The sequence below is a fragment of the Ovis aries genome, chromosome 19 (genome assembly GCF_016772045.2).
Source record: "Ovis aries strain OAR_USU_Benz2616 breed Rambouillet chromosome 19, ARS-UI_Ramb_v3.0, whole genome shotgun sequence".
NCBI lineage: Eukaryota > Metazoa > Chordata > Mammalia > Artiodactyla > Bovidae > Ovis > Ovis aries.
Window position 1 is genome coordinate 10,929,087 of NC_056072.1, and position 25,118 is coordinate 10,954,204.

The 25,118-nt window shown below is 49.4% G+C and overlaps 1 protein-coding gene across 2 annotated transcripts in view; it reads left to right on the top strand.

Moving 5' to 3' along the window:
- Nucleotides 1–4,983: 4,983 nt before the first annotated feature.
- ITGA9 (integrin subunit alpha 9) overlaps nucleotides 4,984–25,118 on the top strand; it is a 368,750-nt gene continuing 348,615 nt past the window's right edge. For both annotated transcript variants that reach the window (XM_004018225.5, XM_060402078.1), the window contains exons 1-2: nucleotides 4,984–5,398; nucleotides 23,165–23,292. In XM_004018225.5, the coding sequence (XP_004018274.3) occupies nucleotides 5,214–5,398; nucleotides 23,165–23,292 (313 nt within the window). In that variant the 5' untranslated portion in view covers nucleotides 4,984–5,213. The remainder of the gene's footprint in view (nucleotides 5,399–23,164; nucleotides 23,293–25,118) is intronic.

Consider the following 25,118-nt stretch of genomic DNA (forward strand, 5'->3'; position numbering starts at 1 on the left):
CTTATCTAAAAGGAAACCCCTTCTGATCTTCCAACTTTATTATGGATCAAAACCACATTTGTCTCATTCCTAGAGACCTGTGTTGAGAGACTGTAACTGATGCTTTATTGTCCAACTTGAATGGAACCTATGGGCAACATTCACGTCTGTAGAAGAATCTCAGTATTTGAAAGGACACCAGTATAGACCACATATGCCAAGTTGTCAGGAAAATTTGGTTTCCATCTTTGCTACTTGCATGTTGGGGAAAGTTCACCAGGTCCCACCATCAGAGGGAAATACATGACCATTTTTTAAGAAATGAAACTTTGGACAGTTCTGTCCATGTTGGAGAGGCTGTGTGTCTGTGCCACTGTTGACAGTCCCACTCAAGCTCAGACTTTTAGTCATTCCCAGCAAAGCACCAGCCATGTGCGTGAAGGTGCTGGATCCTTCAGACAAGCTCTGCCGACAGGTGAGTACCACTGAGACCCTCAGGTGATGCCACATGATACAGAACAGAGGAAGTGCCCCTCGAAGCTCGAATTCCTTAGCAGGCTGCTGAGTGTTTGAGCTGAACCAGTGAAGCCAGCCCTTCCAGAGAGCACTCCAATGAGGGAAGCAGTTAATATGAAAGGGATTGAAATGGCGGGGGTCGGGAGTGGGTTGGGGTGGGGCGGTCTTCTGCATTGCAGACAGATTTTTTTTTTTTACCAACTGAGCTATCAGGGAAGCCTTTTAGGAGCACAGAGGAAAGGTATCTTTTAGCTGTGTGTGTGTGTGTGCGCGCACACACACACACAGACATTGCACACACTGCATTTAAACCCTCAGAACAGTGGGTAGCAGCTGTAGGAAATCACTAAGGATATTTCAGGAGCGTCCACTAGTGGCTCACATCTGGAAAGCTGATTTGACAATTTGTCAAGTCTGGAGGCAGATTTGACAATTTGACAAATCTAGAGGCAGATTTGACAATTTACAAAAGTAACTGTAGAGAAGGAAGCCCAGCTGGGGTGGGCCACCGATAGGAGGAGGAGGTTATAGCTGCCAGGCCATGGGAAGCCAAGGTCTTGAACTTTTAAGCCAAAGAAGGCTCTAAAATTGCCCACTAAACCATGAAGCTGCTTTAAGAATAGTGTTTTGAATTTTTTTCTCTTTTACTCCAAATTTAGACAGCTATTTCTAACAGTAAAATAAATTGCATCATCATCATCATCATATTAAATTGCTAACATTTATCACTTGCTTCCCACGTGCCAAACAGTACAGTGTGCTTTCCAAGGCGTGTGTCACTGAAGCGCCACAGCAACCTCGATGATCCTCGCTTTACAAATAGGGAAACAGGTTTGTAGAGTTTAGTGACTTCTCTAGGTGACCTATATGATGTTACAGCTGAAGGTATGTGTCCCCCCAGAATTTGTGTATGCTAACCCCCAAGTGTGACTATATTCCAAGTAAGGAAGTAACTGAAGTTAAATGAGGTCATAAGACTGGAGCCCCTCCCCGCTAGGATTAGTGCCCTTACAAGAAGACTCATCAGAGAGCTGGGTTTCTCTCCACGCATTTACATAAGGAAGAGGTGGTATGACACATAGCAAGAAGGTGGCTGGCTGCAACCCAAGGGGAGAGCTCCCACCAGTCACCACCCCTGATGGCAACTTGATGTTGGTTGGACTTTCAGCCTTCAGAACTGTTAGAAAATTAATTGCTGTTGTTTAAGCCACCCAGTCTGTGGGGTTTTGTCCTGGCACCCTCCACAGTCTATACATCTGACAACCCAGCACACTGGGATTATAAGCACCAGAGCTCCTTGCTCATTGCCCTAAACTACAACCTAAAAATACCATTCAAAAATTTTTATCCTGTGACAAGTGGCATGATAATATTTAAATTCAGGTAAGACATGGAGAAGGCAATGTCACCCACTCCAGTACTCTTGCCTGGAAAATCCCAGGGACGGAGGAGCCTGGCAGGCTACAGTCCATGGGGTCGCTAAGAGTCGGACACGACTGAGCGACTTCACTTTCACTTTTCACTTTCATGCATTGGAGAAGGCAGTGGCACCTCACTCCAGTGTTCTTGCCTGGAGAATCCCAGGGATGGGAGAGCCTGCTGGGCTGCCGTCTATGGGGTCACACAGAGTCGGACACGACTGCAGTGACACAACAACAGAGCAAAACATGTTTAAAGAAAACTGAGCACCGAAGAATTGATGCTTTTGAACTGTGGTGTTGGAGAAGACTTGAGAGTCCCTTGGACTGCAAGGAGATCCAACCAGTCCATTCTAAAGGAAATCAGTCCTGGGTGTTTATTGGAAGGACTGATGTTGAAGCTGAAACTCCAATACTTTGGCTGCCTGATGCGAAGAGCTGATTCATTTGAAAAGACCCTGATGCTGGGAAAGATTTAGGGCAGGAAGACAAGGGGACGACAGAGGATGAGATGGTTGGATGGCATGACTGATTCAATGGACGAGTTTAGTGAACTCTGGGAGTTGGTGATGGATGGGGAGGCCTGGCGTGCTGCAGTCCATGGGGTTGCAAAGAGTTGGACATGACTGAGCGACTGAACTGAACTGAAAACATGTTTTTAAAACGTGGCATTACCTATTCTAACACTGATGGTTGTTACTTAAAGCAGTTTCACTAAATTTGGATCTCTGGAAAAAAACATTTGTTTTGAGCATGGAAGCAAGTTGGAAATATTGCACCCGATAATAACAGTGGGAGTTTTGGCATATGAAATAATTCAATGGTAAAGTATTTGCTTAAATCTCTGCCTGCTATTATAGTTGAAGGTTTGGTGATAGTACTTGCCCTTCCTATGAACTTTCTGGATTTCAAAACCATGTGGAAATGTAGTTTGTCTTACATAAAAGAATAAGGTCGGGCAACTTTTGAAGAATTAACATCAAGAAGCATATTAAGCCAAGTATCAATCATTTAGAGAATGATTATCAGGTTGTGAATGATCTTGGCCCTTTTGCTTTCTCTCCCTTCTTTCACAATACAGTGAGGATAACTTTCTTCCATAGGTTGGCTGGTCTCTTTAACCTATGCTGGGAGTGCAAGTGAGTTTCAGCCCCTCAACAGAGGCCAGGCTATTCTAACAGGATTTCACTTTGATGAATGCTTTGGCTTTATGGATAGAGCCTCTTCTACATCCCATTGCTGGCTCTCTGTAGACAACTTAGGCAGTACAAAAGGACAGATAGATGGTAGATGGGTAAGTAGGAAGATAGACGGATAGATGATGCGTAAGTCAACAAGAACAGCCCACAATCTCAACTGTAACCATAACTAACGTTTCAGGTAAACATCCAGACCTCTTTTTTGGGGGGGGCATTATTAATTTTACTTATTGCTTACTTGTTTTATATTTTATTAATTTTTTTGATTATGTCATTCTTTTAAAAAAATTCTAAAAATATAATTTCAAAAGGTTACACTCCAGTTACTATAAAATATTGACTGTTCCCCATGTTGCAAAATACATCCTTAAGCATATTTTACATCTAGTAGTTTGTATCTCCCACTCCTCTACCCCCATATTATCCCTGCCCCCTCCCCACTCAGACCTCTTTTTGAATCCTTGCTATTCATCCTGGGACACTCAGATAAATCACTTTTCCTCAGTGCCTTAGTTTCCTCATTTCTATTATTGTTATTATTTTGTCAGGGGGGCATGATCTGTGGCTTACTGGATCTCAGTTACCTGACCAGGGACTGAACCTGGGCAATAGTCTTGGACGCGCAGGGTCCTAACCACTAGGCTACCAGGGAACTCTCTCATATCTTTTTTTATGAGCATGTGGACAGAGGAGCCTGGCAGGCCACAGTCCATGGGATGGCAAAGAATAACAGCAGGACTTAGTGACTGAACAACAAAATTTTCAGCATGTTGGAACTTGGGGAGTTACAGCTCAAACAGTGCTCACAGGGAAATTTAGTGTGTGTGTATACACATGTATCATCAGTTCAGTCACTCAGTCGTGTCTGACTCTTTGCGACCCCGTGGACTGCAGCACGCCAGGCTTCCCTGTCCATCACCAACTCCCAGAGCTTACTCAAACTTATGTCCATACAGTCGGTGATGCCATCCAACCTTCTCATCCTTTGTCGTCCCCTTCTCCTCCTGCCTTCAATCTTTCCCAGCATCAGGGTCAGTTCTTCGCACCAGGTGGCCAAAGTATTGGAATTTCAGCTTCAGCATCAATCCTTCCAATGAACACCCAGGACTGATTTCCTTTGGGATGGACTGGTTGGATCTCCTTGCAGTCCAAGGGATTCTCAGGAGTCTTCTCCACCACCGCCACAGTTCAAAAGCATCAGTTCTTTGGTGCTCAGCTTTCTTTATGGTCCAACTCTCATATCCATACATGACTACTGGAAAAACCATAGCTTTGACTGGACAGACCTTTGTTGGCAAAGTAAGTTCTCTGTATTTTAATATAATGTCTAGGTTGGTCATAGCTTTTCTTTCAAGGAGCAATATAATATTTTATATATACTGCATATTACAAATAATATATATATTAGAAAAACAAAAATAGGCTAAAAATCTAAGCGTTCATCTCATGGTACTAGAGAAAAATGTTGCAAATCTAGAGAAAGTAGAAGAAAAGAAAGATAAAAACAAATTGATAAAATTTTAAAATTGGAAAGTAAATGCGTTACAGAAAAAATCATTAACGTTAAAAGTGGGTTCTTTAAAAAATTAATAAAATTAATGGTTCCTACAAAGACATATCAAGAAATGAGTAAAAACACAAAATACAAGTAGGGTGGCCTCAGGGCCCGGCGCCCAGGGCTCGCCGGGGACACGGCGCTGGGGCGGGTCTCTGGGCTCCTCCGCGGCCGCGGGAGGTGGTGCCGGGCTCGCGGCCCGCAGGGAGCGCTGCTGCGCCGTTCCGCCGCCGGCCACTCAGGCCGCCCACCCCGCGGGCGCGCCTCTCCGCAGTCCAGCGCCGCCCGGCCCGGGACCCACTCGCTCCGAGCGCGCACACTTCTCGGCTGGACAGAGGACGCCGGCCGCTCCGGGCCGCCCCTGTGCTCTCCTACGGCGCCCGCTCGGCCCACCGCCCCCAGCCCGGCACCGCGTCCCGCCTGAGCCCGAGCGCAGGGTTCCGGCCCCCAGGAGCCTCTCGGCCGTCGGCGGACCCCTCGGCCCCTCCGCCGGCGCGCTCGGCGCCCTGCTCGCGGGGCTCAGGGGAGGGCGGCGGCCAGCTGGGGATGGGCGGCTCGGCGGCGCAGAGGGGCGCCGGGGGGCTCCGCGCGCTGCTCCTGGCGTTGGTGGCTGCAGGGACCCCTGCGGGCGCCTACAACCTGGACCCGCAGCGCCCAGTGCGCTTCCAAGGTCCTGCCGGGTCCTTCTTCGGCTACGCGGTGCTGGAGCACTTCCACGACAACACGCGCTGGTGAGTGCCCTCCCGGCCCGGACCCCGACCGCAGCCCGGCCCGGCCGGGTCCCGCTGCAGCCCCCAGGCCGCCGCCGCCTTTCCGGCCTCTCCACGCCGCCGTCCCGAGGGGGCGATTTAAATGTCTCCGTTGCGCGCAGCCCGGCCGCCTAGGAAAAGAAGGGACGAGGGAAGACACAGTCTCCGGTCCCGGACGACCCGGTGGGCTCCCCAGGCGGAGGGGGCCGGGCGCCTCTCCGGGTGGGAGAACCACCGGGATTGCCCCTCGGCCTCCCAGGCAGTCTCGGCTTAACTCGGGGTCGCGAAGTAACTTGGTTACTCTGCCTCCACGGGGCTCCAGAGGCCGGGCCAGCACCTCGAAAGTCCCTCTCCGGGGTGACCGGCAGACTTCTCAGTTTCGAGAACTCTTGGTGACTCCCCCCACCCCCCACTACGACTGCCTCGGTTTAAGCCACTCCTGCCGGCTCTGCCGCTGGAAGCAGCGTAACCGCGAAATGCGAGGGCGAGTGGGCTCGCTCGGTGTGCCTGGGGGAGATGCCAGCTGAGTGGTCCTCAGGCTCATCAGCCCCTCTGGGGAAGCGAGCCGAGAGGGTCGGGAAGGCAGGGAAGGCGGACAATCCAGGACGCTCAGTGACAAGGCCGGTAGGGCTGGCTAGTGAGTGATTTCTGGGGCGGCCAGGGTCTCATCGCACATGGAGGCGGCTGCCCTGGAGACAAGCACTATATAGCGGCCGAGGAGGACAGCTGCCCCCTGAATGTCCCCCTGAGAGCCCCTAGGAGTGGGAGCTCTCCTCATTAGGCACTATCTGCAAAGGGGTGCAGAGCTTGAGTGGCCAACCCCAGAGGAGAAGCACCAGGGAGGTTGGTCTCTCCTTGGCCCTTTCGTCGGGCATAAGAGCAAGTGAAACAACCACAGGAGAGGTCAGGCACTCCTCAAAGAGGTAGGGCGTGGATTGTTCCCCAGTGGAGGCCTAGGCGGCAGCTAGTCCAGGACTGGTTTTATTGTGAGCATCCTTAAGGGATTGCAGGCTGGAAGGGCAAAGTCAGACCTCCTCTGTGCTCAGCTTGCATTTCCACCTGGAATTGGTCAGAGACTGATGGAACTGGGAGGGTTAGTAGATTCAAGTCCTGAGCATTCCTGGAAAATCGGGAACTTTGTGACCTGCCAGGCCTTTAACAATCATGATGTTTAGGAGAGCTGCCTCCAGGAGAACCAGCTTTGAAGGTCTTTGTGTAGCTCCTGACCAGTTCCCTGTCTCCCTCCCTACTGTTTACCCCAGTTCCTGAGTTAAAGGCCAACTGTCGTTTCCTGCAATTGCCAAATCCCCCCTTGACAGCAAAGCAGGCTGACACCTTTTCTGTGTCCTCCCGTGTACTCAGTGTCCCCTGTGGACTTTGAATTTGGTAGAGAAGGTGGCCTGGGCAGGAGCATGTAGAGAACACATCCCAGGATCCGAGGCTAGGCTCCGGGACTGTGTGACCTTGGCACAAAGCGTATGGGGAGGGCTGTCAAAAATTGGACTAGTCAGGGCAGGGGGCTGCTGAGGAGGGGCAGGCAGGGAAGCTGAAGCATCACTGATGCCGGAGGACCTTTGCCATACAGAGAGCTGCCAGGACCTACCTCCTGGACTTTGACGGGCCACAGGTGGAAGCTGCCTTAGCTCAGAGCAAGTAGGGGGAGTCAAGACCTGGAAAAAGAGTTCAGTCTGCTTTTTTTAAAAAAGTCTTTTGGCCAAGCCGCACTGCATGTGAGATCTTTAGGTCCCCAACCAGGGATCAAACCTGGGCCCCCTGCAGTGGAAGCACAGAGTCTTAACTATTGGACCACCAGGGATGTTCCTGGCCTGCTTTGTTTTAAAAAAGAGGATGAAGAAAGCCTGTGTGATGTGAATAAATTTGGCAAGGGCAGGAAAAGACCCAGGGTATACGGCAGAGAGGGGCTGAGGATGGAGGGTCATGCTGGTTAGTGGCGTGGTGTCAGTGGAGATGTGGGGCAGATATTTCAGGGATTCAGAGGAGCCCCTCATCACAGCCAGGCTGCTGGTCTCAAAAGCTTTCTCTCTGCTTCTTATACTGAGTGCGTTACTCTTTTTTTCGTATTCTTTTTTTATATTATTATTGAGATATAATTCACATATAACATTAATTCCAGGTGTACAGCATAATGACTTGATATACACATATATTATGAAATGGTCACCACAGTAAGTTCATCCTAACATCTGTCATCAGACACAGTTACCATTTGGTGTGCCATGAGAACTCTGAAGACTTACTCTCTTAGCAACTTTTAAACATGCGATACAGTATTGTTAACGATAGTCACTGGGCTGCATATTACATCTCCATGACTTATTCTTATTAAATTCTCTTGGGGTATAGTTGCCTTACAGCGTCGTGTTAGTTTCCACTGTACAAAAGGTGAATCAGTTATACCTGTATGTATGTCCCCTCTTACTTGGATTTCCTTCCCCTCTCTGTCACCGCAGAGTATTATGTAGGGTTTCCTATGCTCTGCAGCAGGTTCTCATTAATTTCCTATTTTACACATAGGAGTGTATATGTATATCAATCCCAGTCTCCCAACACCCTGCTCTTTTTATCTGACTGCTTGTCCCTATAATTTTTCAAGTACCAACTAATCCCTCTTGTGATCTATTTAAAGCAGTTTTCCTTTGCCTCTCCCCCCACTCCACACTGCCTTAATTTTGTATTAGTTCTTGCTTATCTCCTTGACTTGTATCCTTCTGCTGTTTCTTCCAAGCATCTTGGGCTTCCTTCATAGCTTAGTCAGTAAAGAATCTGCCTGCAATGCAGGAGACCCGGCTTTGATTCCTGGGTCAGGAAGATCCTCTGGAGAAGGGAATGGCAACCCACTCCAGTATTCTTGCCTGGAGAATCCCACGGACAGAGGAGCCTGGCAGGCTACAGTCCATGGGCTTGCAAGAGTCAGACATGACTGAGCGACTCAACCACCGCCAAACATCTTTCTCCCTGTTCTTATCTCCCTTCTCCTGCTTCTTGGTCTTAGACCTTGAACATTATTCTCTGCTAACTGGGCTGCCCAGTCTTGGTATACCATGGCCTTTGAAGGAAGAGACTTCCAGCATCTCCTATTTTCTTCTTTTTTTTCCTTCTATCTTTAGAAGTTAGACTTTTTCGATACTGATAAAACTTCCTCCAAAGGCCTCTCACTTGCATAGACCTCTACCCGGGCCCTGTGCTTAATCCTGTACTCATAATTTTGTATTCATTTTCTTAAGGGTAGTTGCCCTATATTTGTATGATTCAGGCCCTGTGGAATCTGGAACTGTTACTCGTCTCTACCTTAACTTTCAGCTCTGGGGTTTGTTGATTGACTTAGTGACTGATGGTTGGTCTCTACCTACCAGGCAGTCCTTGGGTCCTGGATCTTTTAGCTTTGCTTGGGGGACAGGCAAGTTGTTCCCAATGATTCACGATTATAAACAGCAGCAGGGTAAACATCCTTCTAACAAAAGCCTTGCGGACATCCTTAATTATTTCCTTTGCATAAGTTCCTGGGCTTAGAATCACTCCGTCAGAGAGGGAGGGAGGCTTTCAGGCATTTTCTCTGAGTTTCCATAGTGCCACTGAAGCTGAAATGTGAACTTTAGGGGGATGTATTAACTGTGGAGTAACGTACCAAAGGGCTGCTCCAGTCCAATGGGAGAGCAGAGCCACCTGCATGAAGGAGACTTAAATAAAGATGACAGAGAATCGGGTTGGGTGTGGGAGGTAAGTGATAGACGTGATGAGGAAAAGTCATGTATTGAAACCCTGAATGGAACAGAAGGCAGTGTTCACTAAACCTTATGTCTTCTTCCTTCTTGAGCAGAGATTATTCTTTAGCTTCTTCATTCAGTCTTTCATGGTTTAATAGTTTTGCCTCAGGCTAATTAAACACCTTTTTACAGATGTGAGGATTTGTCTTGTGTAAGGTAAGGAGGGAGGGGAGTGCTGTGTGGTGAGAGAGCGCTCACACTACAGTCAATGGGGGCTCTGCAGGCGCCAGAGAGGAGGGGTCCCCAGACCGAGGGCCCCCCAGGAACACATCACGGAGCACCCGCACGTGCCCTGTCAGTGGAACCAGTGCGTCTTCTCGAACCCCGTAACTGAGCATCCCGAGCATTTCGTTTTTAAACCAGAATTGTCACTGACCGGAGGTGCTAGCTCTCCGTGTGTGGGGCGCGGGGGTGGGGGGGGGGCTTGCCTTCTGAGCCGCGGACCCTGCATCCTGCACCTGCCGTCATGCTGCCTTGAGAACGGAGCACGACCCCGCCTCTCTCCGAGGGCGTGGCTTGAGTGGCCTCTGCCGCATGCTCTGGGCAGTGAGCGTTGTCCCCGTGGCCAGGTGGACGCAGTACCCCAGGGAGTGTGATAGATGTCGCTGGTATCAGTTTGGATGCAAACACGCAAGGGACTTGGTTTCTATTTTTTCCCAGTGATCCCCATCGGCCTGCCCTGAGCTGGCGTCCTCTCCCAAACCTGCCACCCCCCGGCTCTTCTCGCCCCCTTTGAACAATGAGCAAGAGGTACCAGGGAACACGGACAAAGCAGATTTCTGTCCCCTTCCTGTAGACATGGACAGTCCCTCAGCTGCAGGGCAGACAACTATGACATCCTGTGAGATAAATACATGCAGCCCGGCAGACGTCCAGGCCCCGGAACGGGGTTCTTTCACACCCTCCCCTCCCCTCCTTCCTCTTGGCCCCAGACGCCCCGGAGTCTGAGGCGGTTGGGTGCCCTGGCTTCCTTTCTGGAGACGTGCTTCCTGCCCCCATCTCCCGGGACACATCAAGACTGCCGTGCTCCAGCCCAGAGCAAGTGCTCGGAAATGGAAGAGGCGCCGGCATTGCGCTTTGTTAAGGTTGTCTGAGCATCACTCAGTGAGGAACAGGAGGCGATTCAGAGCCGAGGGGGACATGGCATCCTCTCATTTGCATGAAGCTTGAGAGTTAAGAGAACGAGCTAGCTGGTTCTGCACTTCCAGTGCAGTGGCCCCGAGCCAGGTGTATTGCCATTTAAGTTAATTACTACCAGGGATTTCCCAGGTGGTCCAGTGGTTAAGACTCTGTGCTTTCACTGCTGAGGGCATGGGTTTGATCCCTAGTTGGGGAGCTAAGATCCTGCATCCCATGCTGTGTAGCCTTAAAAAAAATGCAGCCAAATAAAATGAAGAATTCAGATCTGCAGTAACACCACTACACTTCAACTTGTCGGTAGCTCCATGTGCCTTGTGGATGCTGTTTTCAACAGCACACAGGACATTTTCACCATTGCAGAGAGTTCCAGTGCTTGTTTGGAGCAATGACTTGTGTCTTTTTTTTTTTATTATTGAATTTTTTACAATATCACTTCTGTTTTACGTTTTGATTTTTTTGACCATGAGGCATGTGGTATCTTAGTTCCCTGACCAAGGATCAAACTGGCACCCCCCGCCTTGGAAGGTGAAGTCTTAACTACCAGACTGCCAGGGAAGTCCCTGATTTGTGTCTTAAACAGCTCGATAGAGATCCAAAGGCGATGTAACCAAAAAAAAAAAAAAAAAAGTCAGCCTCTGCATATCTGAGTATTAAAACTGAAATGAGGGAGCTTAAATTTAATTAAAGCTTAATAGCTGGCGGCCTCTTTTCATCCATCAAACATTGGAGTGCCTGCTCTATGCTGAGGGCTGGGGATTCAAGAATGAAAAATGCACTCAGCCTGATGGGTGAGAAGATTGTGGGCTTCTTGCTTTGTACGTCAGGCAGAAATAAGGTGTGGGCTCTGATGTGGGAGAGCAGGTCCTCAGGCAGGCTTGGGGAGTTCTGATGGGCAGAAAAGAGCCCCATGAAGATAGAACCTTCAGAAGGGGGACGCTGGGACCATGGGCCCTGTTCCCCGCCCCGACCTGACTTTGTGCAGAGGCACCCAGAAATGCTGGTGGTAGCCAGGCTGTCTCATAACCTCTGTGGCGAGGTCTTTGTGCTCTCCATGCCCGGCTCCCAGGACGGGCTAGAACCCCACTTCCCCATCTGGGTTTTCTGGAAGTAGCTTTTTCAGATCTTGTTCCCGGTTCTTACTAGCCCTGCAGTGCCTGCTTTTTCAAAGTGCTCAAGAAGAGGTGACACGTGTATGAGGCCCCAGTTCTAAGGGGCCCCAGACAGCATCCCTTGAGGGTTTTCGTGACATTTCCCTGAAGATCTCAAGAAGCTGGCGAGGGTGCTGTTTCCTGAGCTAGTGCTGAACGCTAGCCGGGCCAGAGGCAGCTGTCACACTCCGGAGAGAACCTTCCAGGGCAAGAAGACAGACTCTCTCCCGCCAGTCTCTAACAGCCCAGAGTGTGAGAGTGTGAAGGGCCGGGCCCTGGCCAGCTCTGAGTCCCCAGCGAGCTGCTGCCGGTCAGGAAACGGTCTCCTCCTGATAACTCCCATTGTGATCTGTCTGCGGAGGATGCTGTTGTCACATTTATTAAAAGCAGCCATGGTGTTCTCAGAAACCACTTGCTTTCAAGGGAGTAGCATGTAACTTTAAGAAATCAAAACAAACGACCCCATCAGATAGGACTTGCTGGGCATCTGCAAGAGGTCCAATCTTTCACAAGTGTAATAGTCTCTAGGGGAATCTTCGGGACCACGTGGTGACCGGTGTCCAGTTTGCCAGATGGAAAAGTAAGGCTCATGGAGTTACATGCCTTGGTCAGGGTCCTTTGCAGCCTTGGGTAATCAGTGTGCACTGGGGCCCTCGGTCAGTCTGTGTCCTCTGGGAAGCAGATGCTAAGACAGAGACAGGAGTTGAAAAGAATTATGGGGATGGGGAGTAAGGCGGATGAAAGAACAGGGGAGATGAAACAGAACTGGGCAGGGAAAGCCTCAGATGGTGATGCAGGCCTGATAAAAGTCTCAGCCAACTTAGAGGGAAGCTGCTGTATAGAGTAGGGAACTCAGCCTGGTGCTCTGTGATGACCGAGATGGGTGCGATGAGGGGGTGGGAGGCAGGGTCAAGAGGAAGAAGATATAAGTATACCTAACAGCTGACTCGCATCGCTGTACAGCAGAAACTAACAGAACATTGTAAAGTAACTATCCTCCAATTTAAAAAATACCCTATGATAAGCCATAGTGGAAAAGAGTATTTTTAAAAAGAATATATGTTTATATATACAACTGAATCACTTTGCTCTATAATAGGAATTAACAACGTTGTAAATCAACTATACTTCAATAAAAATCAGTAAGAAAAAGTCTCAGCCAACTCAACAGGGGCACCCCCAATCCCCAGCACTCCATATGATCATAGTCAGTCCCCTTGGTTGCCTGGGGAAGGCCTGGCCTCAGCTTGATTGCCTGGAAGGGGCAGCAGCTGGTGGCTGTCAGCTAACTGTCCCCTTGCAGCTGGATGGCACGAGGTGCTGGATGCCTCAGTGGTGGACGCGGAGCCCATCGTGTGTGAAGGGCCGCGTGAGGTGTGTCCCTTGGCCTGCAGCGTGTCTGGGATAATCTGTGCTCCTGCTCACCCTGTTATATCAGCCTGGGCATTGCTGGGATTCTGGGCTGTTAGAATGAGCCCTGAAGCAGACAGGCTGCCTCTTGCTGGCCTCGGGGAAATCACAGGCGAGGGTCGGAGGAGGAAGAGAGCTCCCACCTTACCCTGAGTCGCTGACCAGAGCTGCAACCCTGGTATCTTGTGACCCACAAAGCTTTAAGCCATGTGGATTTGGTGACCAACTAAAGCAGATAAAAGTGTTTGATCGTCACCTTTTTTTTTTTTTTTTCTAGAGGGATCCTTAGGAAGTGAAAGTGAATCCAAGATTGGTGAGAATCCAGTCTTTGAAACCACGGGGTCACTTGGTCCCCAGTTTCTGCTTTTCTGGGACTCTTGTTACGAGTTTAAATTTGTAGCAGCGGCAGCCACAGCACTGCTGATTGCTTAGCCCTTGTTGAGTACCGGTCTACGTGCTTCATGTGCATTAACTCACTTAACGTTCCCTGCAGTTGCTTCAGCTAGTCGTCATTGTAGCCTCATTCATAAGGGGGAAGCTGAGGCATGGAGGGACAGAGTAGTTGAACTGAGGCCTGCACCTTTGCCTCTCAAGAAGGCAAGAGTTAAGAGTTTAGGGCCTCAAGGCACCCAGACATTTGTGTTGTGAGACTCTGTCCTGCTTTCTTGAGAAGGTTCTGGAAGCTTACCAATGACACCCTTTGCAGACGTTTATTCAGGACCTGCTGGCTGCCTGTGTGGAGATACTGGGGTTTTGCTTTCCAGAGATGTTCAATCCCTCAGGAAAGAGGGACCAGTCATTCTGCCAGGGATGTTTGTAGGGTCTGCTCTCACCCTAGGTCAGTTAAGACAGATATGTCCTAGGAAATATGGAGTGTTCTGGAATATTCCTTGTATCCGTCCTAGGAAATATGGAGCATTCTGGAATATTCCTTGTATCCGTCCCAACCTCTCTGGGTTTCCCTCCCTCCATCTGCTCCCTTGAGTGCTCCTGGCTCCCAGGGCTTACTGAAAAAGTTTTCTTTGGAGAGTAGATGGGGAAGGATGCCAGGTCTGCTGGTGTTCAGGATTCACCCCTGGATTTGTAACATTGTTAAAGAAACCCACTCAGACTCAGAATCTCTGTATAAATGGCCAACAGTTTTTGAGAGCAAAGATGATTTAGGTCTGCCCCCCGCCCCCTGCAAAGCTCAACATCAAAAAGGCAGGGAATGAATTTCTTCCATCTCAGTCCCTCTGTTGGTGTGTTGAAGCTCTCCCAGCCCTTCTGGACTGTGTAGCCTGGAAATGCTGCAACACGCACACACCCCAGAGCAAAGCCGGCTGTGTGCAGGCCCCCTCAAGGGCAGCAGTGCGCAGGGTCCCGGCACCACCTCTCCACCAGCTTGGGTCCTAAAGTGGACGTTCTACACTCAGGGGAGTGGGGTCCTTCCTGACTCTGCCTTCCTTATGGCCCCTGGTTCCCTAGCAACAACCAAATCTGTGGTCTGAGCCATAGCAGGGGGGCTGTCGAGATGTACAGTGGCCCTGCAGGCCTGACTTCGCCCCCATTTAGAAGCTGTGTGTTCTTAGCAAGTTACTTCAGGTGTTTGAGCCTCAGTCTCTCCTCTACGAAAGAGGAACAGGGAGAGTTTGTACTGCATGACATTGTGGGGGGAATTAAATGAGATTTTGTCTGCAAAGCCTGAAACATAACATGCACCACATACTAGAACCTGGCTAAATCTGAGTAGCTCTTTCTTACTGTTTCTTTGGTCCAACATTCCAAGCTAATGATCTTCATCCTGACTTCAGATGCTAAAATTTTGCTTTCAGAGCATTTGTTGATTCATTCATTTATCAAAATTTGAACGTCAGCACTCCATACAGAAATGAATGAGGCGCTCTTTATTATGTGTCGTCTCTAAAATTTTGGTCATGCTCAGCATCAATCTGCATTTTTCTTTATTTATTCATATGTCTGTTTCCAAAGATCTGAGTTGGCTACTTTAATAGGAGACTTGTGGGATTGTAAAGCCTGAAATTTTTAAAAATCTTTTTAAAACCCGAGTATAATTGGTTTATAATATTACATGTTTCAAGTGTACAACATAGTGATTCAGTATTTTTATAGATCACACTTATAAAGTAATTATAAAATATTGACTACATTCCCTGTGCTATTCAGTGTTTGCTGGTAGCTTATTTATTTTATGTACAGTAATTTGTACCTCTTTAGGGCTTCCCTGGTAGCTCAGGCAGTAAAGAATCTGCCTGCAATGCAGAGACCTGGGTTCAATCCCTAGGTCAGGAAGATCCGTGGAAAATGGAATGGCTACCCACTCCAGTATTCTTGCTTGGAGAATTCCACGGACAGAGGAGCCTGGTGGGCTACAGTCCATGGGGTTGCAAGAGTCAGACACGACCGAGTGACTGACACACACACAATTTCCTACCACTATCTTGCTCCTCCCCACTTCCCTCTTCCCTTTGGCAAGCACTAGTTCTCTATATCTGAGTCTGTTTCTGCTTTGCTATATTCATTTGTTTGTCTTATGTTTTAGGTTCCACACATGAGTGATAGCATAGAGTATATGTCTTTCTCTGACTTATTTCACTGAGCATAACACCATCCAAGTCCATCCATGTTCTTGAAATTTTGCCATTTGCTTTCTTTCTTGTGGCTGAGTAATATCACATTGTATATATACCACATCTTTATCCATTCATCTGTCGTCGGACACTTAGGCTGCTTCCAAGTCTTGGCTATTGTAAATAATACTGCTGTGAATATTGGGATGCATGTATCTTTTCGAATCTGTTTGTTTTCTAGGAATAGAATTGTGGATCATATGGTGATTCTATTTTCAGGTTTTTAAGGAGCCTCCCTGGTGGCTGCACCAGTTTACATTCCCACCAACAGTGCAGGAGGGTTCCCTTTTCTCTACGTTTGTTATCTGCGGTCTTTTTTGATGATGGCTGTTCTGACAAGTGTGCGATAAAACCTGTCATTTTGCATGGCTCTTCCTTCTCTCAGAGAGCAGATCGGAAGCCACTCCTATTCTGGGGAGCCCTGTCCTTCATGCCAGCATCCAGATAAGTCTGGAAGGTAGATGCACAGTTCCAAGGAGCTGGTGAGGATGTTAGCCAAAAAGTAAAAGTATTGACCTGTTTTTCTTAGAGAAGAAAAATTTTCTCAAGAAACCAACAGGAAGACCTCAAGACCCAGGTCCCCAGAGTTCTGCAGCTTGCTCTGCCTCTCAGATTTTAATGTCTACCTGATGCTCTCAGGTGGGGAAGGAAAACCTCAGCTCTTCGCCATGTTTCCTTCTCTGGGTGTATCTGCCAGGGCCTGAGCCCCTGGCTGGGGCAGCAGCCTCTGAGGACCCTTTATTCCCATCCAGGGCAGCCAGGGGGGTTTAATTCCTCTCCGAGGTGGGCCCCGCCCCGTGACTCTGTTCTTTCCCAGTTGGTCATGGAATTCCACCAGTTTCCTTCTCAGGGAGTGCAGGATTTGGCGTGGTCAGGTGGCTTTCCTGGCTCCGGCTCGTCCAGTCCTGGCTGTGTTTTGCCTAGGAATGGATGTGGAGTGATTCCTGGGGTTTCCCTGAGGTGCGGTGGACACGCAGTGATTGAATTCTACTCCTGTAACTAAAACATAGGTCCCCGGGGAAGTTTTGGTTTGGGGATCAAATGCCTGAAAGCAAACCTAATGGGTTTAAGGTTTTTAATCCCCGCTTGCTGTCCTTGGTCTGGCTGTAATTTTGCCCTGCGGAATCACTGCTGCGGTATTTGTGGGAGAGAGGGAACCTTGGGGACAATGTCAGTTCCAAGCCTTCCCTAGGAGGCAGCTGTGGTTCAACCCTTTCCTGCCACCTGTGTCCCTGGGGAATTGACCCGTGGTTTGCACTCAGAGGGTGGGGGGTAGGTTCAGAGCTGGATGGGTGGCTGGATGAGAGCCCTGGTGACCAGCTTCCCCCACACAGGTCAACCAAGGAAGTGGCTGTGTTGGAAAAATGGAGCGCACTTAAACTGCCACATAGGAGGGAGTTCAGAGGGACTGGAAAGAGTATGCCCTTTGGGCATGGACCCCTGGGTTCAAACCCCAGCCCTGCCACTTACGAGCAGTGTGCCCATCATCTCAGTAAAACACATGAGACGCTGCCTAGCAGGATTGCCTCGGATGGGAAATCAGACAATCCATGAGCATGGCTGGGGCTGGCAGATAAACAGATGGGCCCGCATTTCCAGATAGGTGCGTGAACTGCTCATTTAGAGAGGCGGCACCTTATTGTAGTTTTGATTTGCACTTCTCTAGTCATTATCGATGTTGAACATCTTTTCACGTGCCTATTGACCCTCTGTAGGTCTTCTTTGGAGAAATGTCTATTTAGGTCTTCTGCCCGTTTTTTGTTTGGGTTGCTTGTTTTTTGTTGTTGTTGAGTTGTATAAGCTGTTTGTATGTTTTGGAAATTAATCCCTTGTCAGTCGCATTGTTTGCAAATATCTTCCCCCATTCTGTAGGTTCTTTTTTCATTTTGTCTAGGTTTCCTTGTTGCAAAAGCTTGTAAGTTTGATTAGGTCTCATTTGTTTATTTTTAGCTTTTGTTCCTAATGCCTTGGGAGACTGACCTAAGAATACATTGGTACAATTTATACCGGAGAATGTTTTGCTTTTATTCTCTCCTAAACATCAAGGTCCTATTGTATGGCACAGGGAACTGTATATTCAATATCCTGTGACAAAACATAATGGAAAAGAATATGAAAAAGATTACATATGAATAGCTGAGTAGCTGTGCTGTAGAGCAGAAATTAACAAAACATTTTAAATCTACTGTAAATAATGGCTTCTCCGGTGGGTCAGCTGGTAAAGAACTTGCCTGCCAATGCAGGAGATACAGGACGAGGGTTTGATCCCTGGGTGGGGAAGATCCCCTGGAGAAGGAAATGGCACGCCACTCCACTCTTCGGGCCTGGAGAACCCGGGGCTATAGATTGTGGGGGTTACAGTCCATGGGGCTACAGTTCACGGGGGTTGCAAAGAGTCGGACACAACTGAGCCCACATGCACACATTACTTCAATAAAATTTCAGGGCGGCGGGGTGGGGTGGGGCGAGGGGCTGGGGGTGGCTAACCTCTGGGCAGCACTTTTGCACCAGCAAAGTGAATGTTCTGGGAAAGCGGGAAGGCGAGTGCAGTTCGGCCTCATGGGGAGGAGAAAGGCCTGCTTCCGCCTTTGGGGACGGAGCTTCCAATCCAGAGTCTCAGCGCAGGGCCACCTGCAGAGCATCAGGCGCCTTTTCCAGACAAGGTCACACGTGTGAGTGGCTGGCCCCTGTCGGCTCCCTTTTCCTCCTTTCTGGCTGATGTGGGGAGGGCAGAGTAGGGGAGTGGGCACTGCACCCGACTGCCAGGGTGCGTGCTGCACTTGGCATCTCTGTGGGCTCAGGTGAGTGCCATGACCTCGTGTGGCCACCTGCTCCTCCATCTGTAAAGGAGGGATAATATCAGTGCCTCCCGCAGGCTTGTGGTGAAGATGAAATGCAGTTCAGCCCAGAGGGAGCCTAGCCCAACACCTGCACACTCCCCCTGCCCAGTACAGGCTGGCGGTCCTCGTAATGAGGAGCCCGAGCTCTGAGTTAAGGAGGAGACTCTGGGAACTGCCTGGGCAGTTTCTGTGCATCTTTAACTGGGAGTGGGATAGAGGAGAGCTTGATTCTCAGGGGTCGTCTGTTCATACTGGCCCCAGATGAAAGTGATTGTTTGTAATCACTGTAGGTGGTTCTAGAACCCTTCTTAGAAGTCACCTGGAGAGTCTGTAAAAAAATGCATGTTCTTTTTAAAGATTTATTTTGTTTTTATTTATGTGTCTGGCTGCGCCGGTTCTTATTTGTTATGTGCAGGATCTTCGATCTTCGTGGCAGCATGAGGGATCTTTAGTTGTGGCATTTGAACTCTCAGTTGCGACGTGAGGATCTGGTTCCCTGACCAGGGATATTGAATCTTGCCCTCTTGCATTGGGACCTCGGAGTCTTAGCCGCTGGGCCACCAGGGAAGACCCAGAAAACACATTCTGATCTAGTGGAAAAGGGATGGCGCCTGAGATTCCGCCTTCCCCTTATTCTCCCAGTTGTTTCCCATGCTGCTGCTCTGAGGACCACAACTTGAAGTAACAAGCAAAGGTCCGAAGCAGCCAGATGATTTTTCATGAGGAGCCTGTTGGCGGGGACGCTCGGCTCCTGGAGATGGTAACTGTACAGAAGAAAGGAGCATCTTATTGTCTTTTCGAGAGTGCCAGGAAAGATTTGGGGGGAAGGGTATGTCTGTGTAACTCAGAGCGAGAGAAAAAGCCAATGTCATCTTTTCAGTGGCATGCCCTGAACTCTGTCCTCTCTCTCAGGATCAGCCTGGCCAATAGCCAGCTGAATTAACTTCAGAAGAGGCAAGCTCATTAGCTGGGCTGTGGAGCAGCCTTACTGGCCTGCAGCCTAGGTAAAGAGCAGCGCCAGGCTGTGGAGGAAGCCACGATGTTCTGTAAACACAGAGATACAGGCTCGTCCTCCCTCGAGCCACCCTGTGAATGTCAGGCACACGCGTGCACACATGCCCCCTTATCTCTTGCTTCATTTCCTGTTACACAGGATTTGGGGGGAAGAAACCTCCTCCTCCAAGCAGCTGATTAAGAGTTTGAACCAGACGGTGGTAATCGGGTGCTTCATCAGCCGTTGTTGTTGGAACCATCAAGTACCTTGGGCTTCGAAGGAAAGTATGATTCAGCAGGTCCTTTCTCCAAGATTTTTTTTTTCTTTCTCTATTTTTGGGCTGTGCCACATGGCATGTGAGATCCTAGTACGCTGACCAGAGATCAAACCTGTGCCCCCCTGCAGTGGAAGTGTGGTGACCCAACCAGAAGTCTCCCTTCTACAACTTTAGATTTTGAAATAAATTTTTGCTTCTCTGTCTCAGCTTTCGGCTGGGAGAACCCATCCTGGGATTTAAGCTTTCCAGGTTGGATAACCAATAGAGGAAATAGACCACTTTTTCTTTCTTTTCTGTTTTAAATGTAGGTCTATTTTTTGGCTGTGCTGTATGGAGTGTGGGATCTTAGTTCCCTGACCAGGGGTCGAACCTGTGACCCCTGCATTGGGAATGCTGAGTCTTAACCACTAGACCACCAGGAAAGTCCCCTGCCATTGTTTCTTGCAGCCATTCCCCATTCTTTGTACACATTGAATTCTCCCCCTTATTTATTTATTGTGATTTTTTTTTTTAGCAGCATCTATTGCAGTTGGCGTTTATTCACTGTGCTGATATAAATTGGGAGTTGGTGGGAATTTCTGGACGCAGCCTTGTCCCATGGGGCTTTTGGATTGAAGGAGGAATTTGATGCTCCGCAGCTCCTGCAGTCTGCCTTGTGGAAAGGTGGTGGGTGTTTCAGGGTAGAGATGGCAAACTGCTAATTACTGTCACCTGTGCAAACACAACCAGCATTGGAGAGAGCCACCCTTGGCCGGCTCCGGTGACTCCAAAGCCCAGCCCCCAAAGCCAGAGGGGAAATTGATCCCTTAATGTGGCTTTCTTCTCACTGGAGTTTCCTTCAGAGGGTCATTCTGCGTTTGACTGAGAGCAGCCGTAGATCGGCCCAACTGCCCTCGTGTGGGTGATGGAGGTGGCGTGGCGTGCTCGGGAAAGTGCTTGCTAAGATTTCCAGAGGCAGTGGGTTCCAGCCCCGCTTCTGCTTGGGATTCTGCAGCTGTGGCCCGTCGTGGTGAGAATGGGGCTGGGAGTTGCCCCGGGAGCACTGGGTGCAGGGTCAGGGGGTCGCAGATACTGGGGTGTTACTGAGCAGCAGCAGGCAGCTTATAGGAACCCCCACTGTTGGGGGCCCAGCTCCTCTCACACCCAGTGTGATATGATTTGATTCCTCACAGGATCAGATATACAGGCTCTCTAAGACTGAGCTGGAAAGAAAGGCTCCAGTAAGGAGAGCCTTCCTGTTCCCTGGGGGTTGAAGGACTGAGCACAGGGACCCACGTGCCTCCTTATGAACCTGACCCCATGTCTCTGAGCAGATTAGGGAGGTGTCCCTTGTGGGCTCTGCCAGCCTTTGCTGAGTGACCATCTGAGGGTCTCAGTCCTCCGTGGTCTGATCTGAGGATCTGCACCCCTTTGCTCAGCCGGAGTGTCAGAGGGGAGCAGTGTTATTCTGAGACCAGGGTTGAGGTGAACATTTGAGATCCCAAGATGAAGGTGGCTTTCAGAAACAAGTGAGAGGAGCCTGCTTCCACTTTCTGCTGCCCTAGGAGGGCTGCATAAGGTCCTTCTAACCTGTGCTATTAGTCACCTTGTCCAGAGATGCATAAAGGAGAATGCATTCCGTTCCCAGGCCAGTGGGACGTGAGCTTTTTCATAACATGCCTGATACTGTTGGGAGGGGAATTGCATTTCCTTTCTGGGCTGCATGAGATATGGGCAACTCACAGAATCAGATATAGGCTCTCATTCCACTGAGCAAATGGCTTGGCACTGTCTGCTCTTTAAGCATGAGCATGGATTCTGTTTAAAGTTTCATTGTACAGGCCCCTGTAGCTCAGCGCCAGCCGTACCTGACCAAGGGTGCCTGGTATTTTCTGCTACAGCTCTTCCATTTGACTACTTTGCAGAAACTAGGCACAAAACTCTAGGTCAGAATTGTTTTTGTAACATGTTCTATACCCAAATGTGTCTCTCTGTCGTCTTGGCACGTCTTGCTCTTCTTCTCTGGGGAGTAGGGTCCTGCTGGGGACAATGGTTCATCTTCCAGGGCAGGCTTGCCTTGTGGCTCAGTGGTAAGAACCTGCCTGCCAAAGCAGGAGATGCAGGTTCAACCCCTGGGTTGGGAAGATCCCCCAGAGAAGGAAATCGCAACCCACTCCAGTGTTCTTGCCTGGAGAATCCCACGGGCTAGGAGGAGACTGGTGGGCTACAGTCTGTGGGGTTGCAAATAGCTGGACACAACTTAGCAACTCATCAGAAGCAACATCCTTGGGGCAGCTTTTTGGTTCAAGATGAAGGACGTACAGCCACGTTCTTGCCCTGTTGTAGGCAAACTCATCTAGCTCTGGTGTGCCTTGGGCTAGAGGTTGTGGTTTATAATTTCACACTGTTGCTACTTCTTTCCTGTCACCCTAAAGGTACATATCGTGGGAGGGGAGCAAGAGTGGGACACAGTAGAAATGACATTTCTAAACTTCTCATTTTTTGTTTATTCATAAAATTTTTAATAAATTTTCACAATTTTAAATTATTCACACATTTGTATAAACACAACTCAGTTTGAAAAAGAGAACATTTTCAAGCACCTTCCTCCAGAAACCCTGCTTCCTGGTTATACCCCCTCTTCTTCTCCCGAGAGGTCAGTGTGTTCCTGACCTCTAACACCACCCTTAAATTTCACCTGCTTTTGAATATCAGATAAACGGACTCAGGCACTGAGTACACTACTGTCCCCTGTATTTTTTGCGCAGTGTTTGTGAGATTTGTCCGTGAGGATTTTTCATTGCTGTATGGAATTCTGTTTCTATACCACAGTTTAGCTATGTATTCTAGCATTGATGGCTCTTAGGGTTTCTTCTAGTTTGGGGCTGTTACAGACCCGGTATTTTGTGTGTGTCTCCTGTAGACGTATGTGTGTGTTTCTGCTGGGTGTGTTCCTAGAAAGCGGATTGCTGGGTCCGAGGGTAGGCCTCTGTTTAGCTTTCTTAGGAGCTGTTGGTTTGTTTTGCAAAGTGGCTGTGATCATTCACACTCTGACCAGGAAGGTGAGGGTCCCCGGGGCCCCGTATCCTTGCCAGCACTTGGTGTTTTCAGTCTTCCTGGTTTTAGTCTAGAGGATGTGAAGTGGTATCTCATTTGGATTTCTCTGGTGACTGATAGAGTCGAACATCTTTTCATATGTGTATTGGCCACTTTTCTTTCATCTAGCATCTGTTTAAGTCTTTGGTCTATTATTCGTTATTGATTTGGGGGAATTCTTCCCATTCTGGATAGGAACCCTTTGGTGGTATGTGTTCCCAAGCAAACTCAGATTTTCTCTAGGCACGTTAAAATCATGACGGGTTCACAGTAGGAGGCCCTTCCTTCTGCCTCTCCCCCCCACCACCACCCTCAGCACCGCATAATGCTGGGGAACGTCTCCCAGACAGCATTCAGACAACACACTCACGACTGGGTGAGGGTTCAGCATTGGCTGCACTTGCCTGGTACTGGGTTGTGACCGAATGCCCTTTATTCTTGATGCGCAGGGTCCTTGTGGGTGCACCAAAGGCGGATTCCAAGTACAGCACTTCAGTGAAGTCCCCTGGGGCTGTGTTTAAGTGCCGAGTCCACACCAACCCCGACCGGAGATGCACCGAACTGGACATGGCTCGAGGTGGGTAGATTTTTCACTGCCAAGATGGGGATGGGTTCTCCATCCTCATACTGTCCTATTTTCCTTCCTAACTATCCACTCACTTTTCCATCTCTCCTTCATTCCCTCCTTCCCTCCCTCCCTTCCTTCTTTCCTTTCCTCCTTCCATCCATCCACCCATGCACTCATCATGTGCTGAGTACCTGTTACTTCCTACACACTGGGATATACCAAACAAAGATCCTACTATCCTGGGCCTTATCAGTTAGTAGGTAAAAGAGACATTAAAACAAGTAAAGATCAGAGAAGAGGGGAGGTGAGTATTTGATCTGATCTAGATTGGACTTTGACACCTCCCCAGCGTTTAGCTGGGCAGGTGCTAGAGGCAGAATCTCCAATGGGAGGAAAGTTTGTGGCATTTTAAAATCCAGAGCAAGCCCAGCATCCCTGGAGTGGTGAGCAGGGGACCATGGACGCAGGGGAGGATGGCATGGTGAACTGGGGTAAGGTGTTAGGATTCTGTTATACGTACAAGATGAGAGGCCATTAAAAGTGATTTAAGTAGGCAAAGATATGATTGATAGGTGTTTTTAAAAGCCCCCTTGGTCTGGTGGAAAGTTCAGCATCTTTGGACTTCAGATCTGCCTGGGTTCGGAGCCCAGCTCTGCCTGTTACTTGTTGGGACTTACTGGATGTCTCAGAGCCTCTTTGGCCTCAGTTTCCTTACCTGTAAAATCAGAAGGATGGTAGCTACCTCACGGGGATTACTGTGAGAGGACCGATGGGATAATAGACGTGAATACACAGAACTGTGCTTGGTACAGAGTTGGTTCTCAAAGTAGCAGTTATTTTACGGTAGTCATCACTTCGAGTCCTCGATTTTGCCAAAGTCCTTTCTCCTCAAGATCTTCTATTATTTTTATTAAATGAGGAATTGTCATGCTTCTCTTTAGCAGAATAGGAGAGGTGCCCATGGCATTCTCCATGACTGATTTGTGGGCTATTACTGGTCCATAACAAATTAAGAAGCTTACTTTGTAATATACATCAGCACCTTGCTTCCTTGGTGAAGAGTCCTGCTATGAAAAAAAGCCGGACGAATTAAACAACATACATGGTGGCGGAGTCAATTTACATCCTGTTGCAAGTTCCTCATTTATGGGCTGCTGATGTGGTAGGCGCGGACGTGCGACTGTTCCCCGAGACCCTTAGCGCGAAGGTTAGAGGTCACGCTCTGCCAATGGTCGGAGGGGCGGTGTTCTCCTCAGTGGAGAGTGTGGTGAGAGGCGGAAGTCGCCCTTCTCGCCAGCCCTCCAGGCCCTCAGCCTCAGGCAGCAGGTGAGGCGGGGCCCCGGGGACACGCCAAGGGCTGTGTCCTCCTGCGCCGTCGTCTCGGCGGCCCACCGGCCCTGGCTCAGGCCTGGAGGAGGCGGGGCGCCTCCCCCAACCTCTGCAGCGCAATGGCAGCAGCTGTCTCCCTGGGTTGAAGTCTGAGGGACCCGGCCCCCATTTGGGTGGCCTGAGGGCCGCTGGGTGCTGGGTGCCTGGCTCCCTCAGCAATGATGGTCCCTGACCCTGAGGGTGCTTGGGGCCGAGAGCCGCCTCCTCAGCTGGGCTGGACCCTGGCAGGAGGACCCGGGCTGGGGACTGGACCAGCGCTTGGGCAGGGGGATGGGCCTGCTCGGGGACCCCTCCTCATAGCCAGGCCTGGACCTCGGGGGATGAGAGTTGAGTCTTGGGACTTGAGTCCTTTCTTGTCAGAACAGAGAATAACGTTGCTTTGGGTGGAGGTTTATGGGAACGTTGCGGCCTGACCTCAGGAACAAAGGATCCGACGCCAAGAAGTT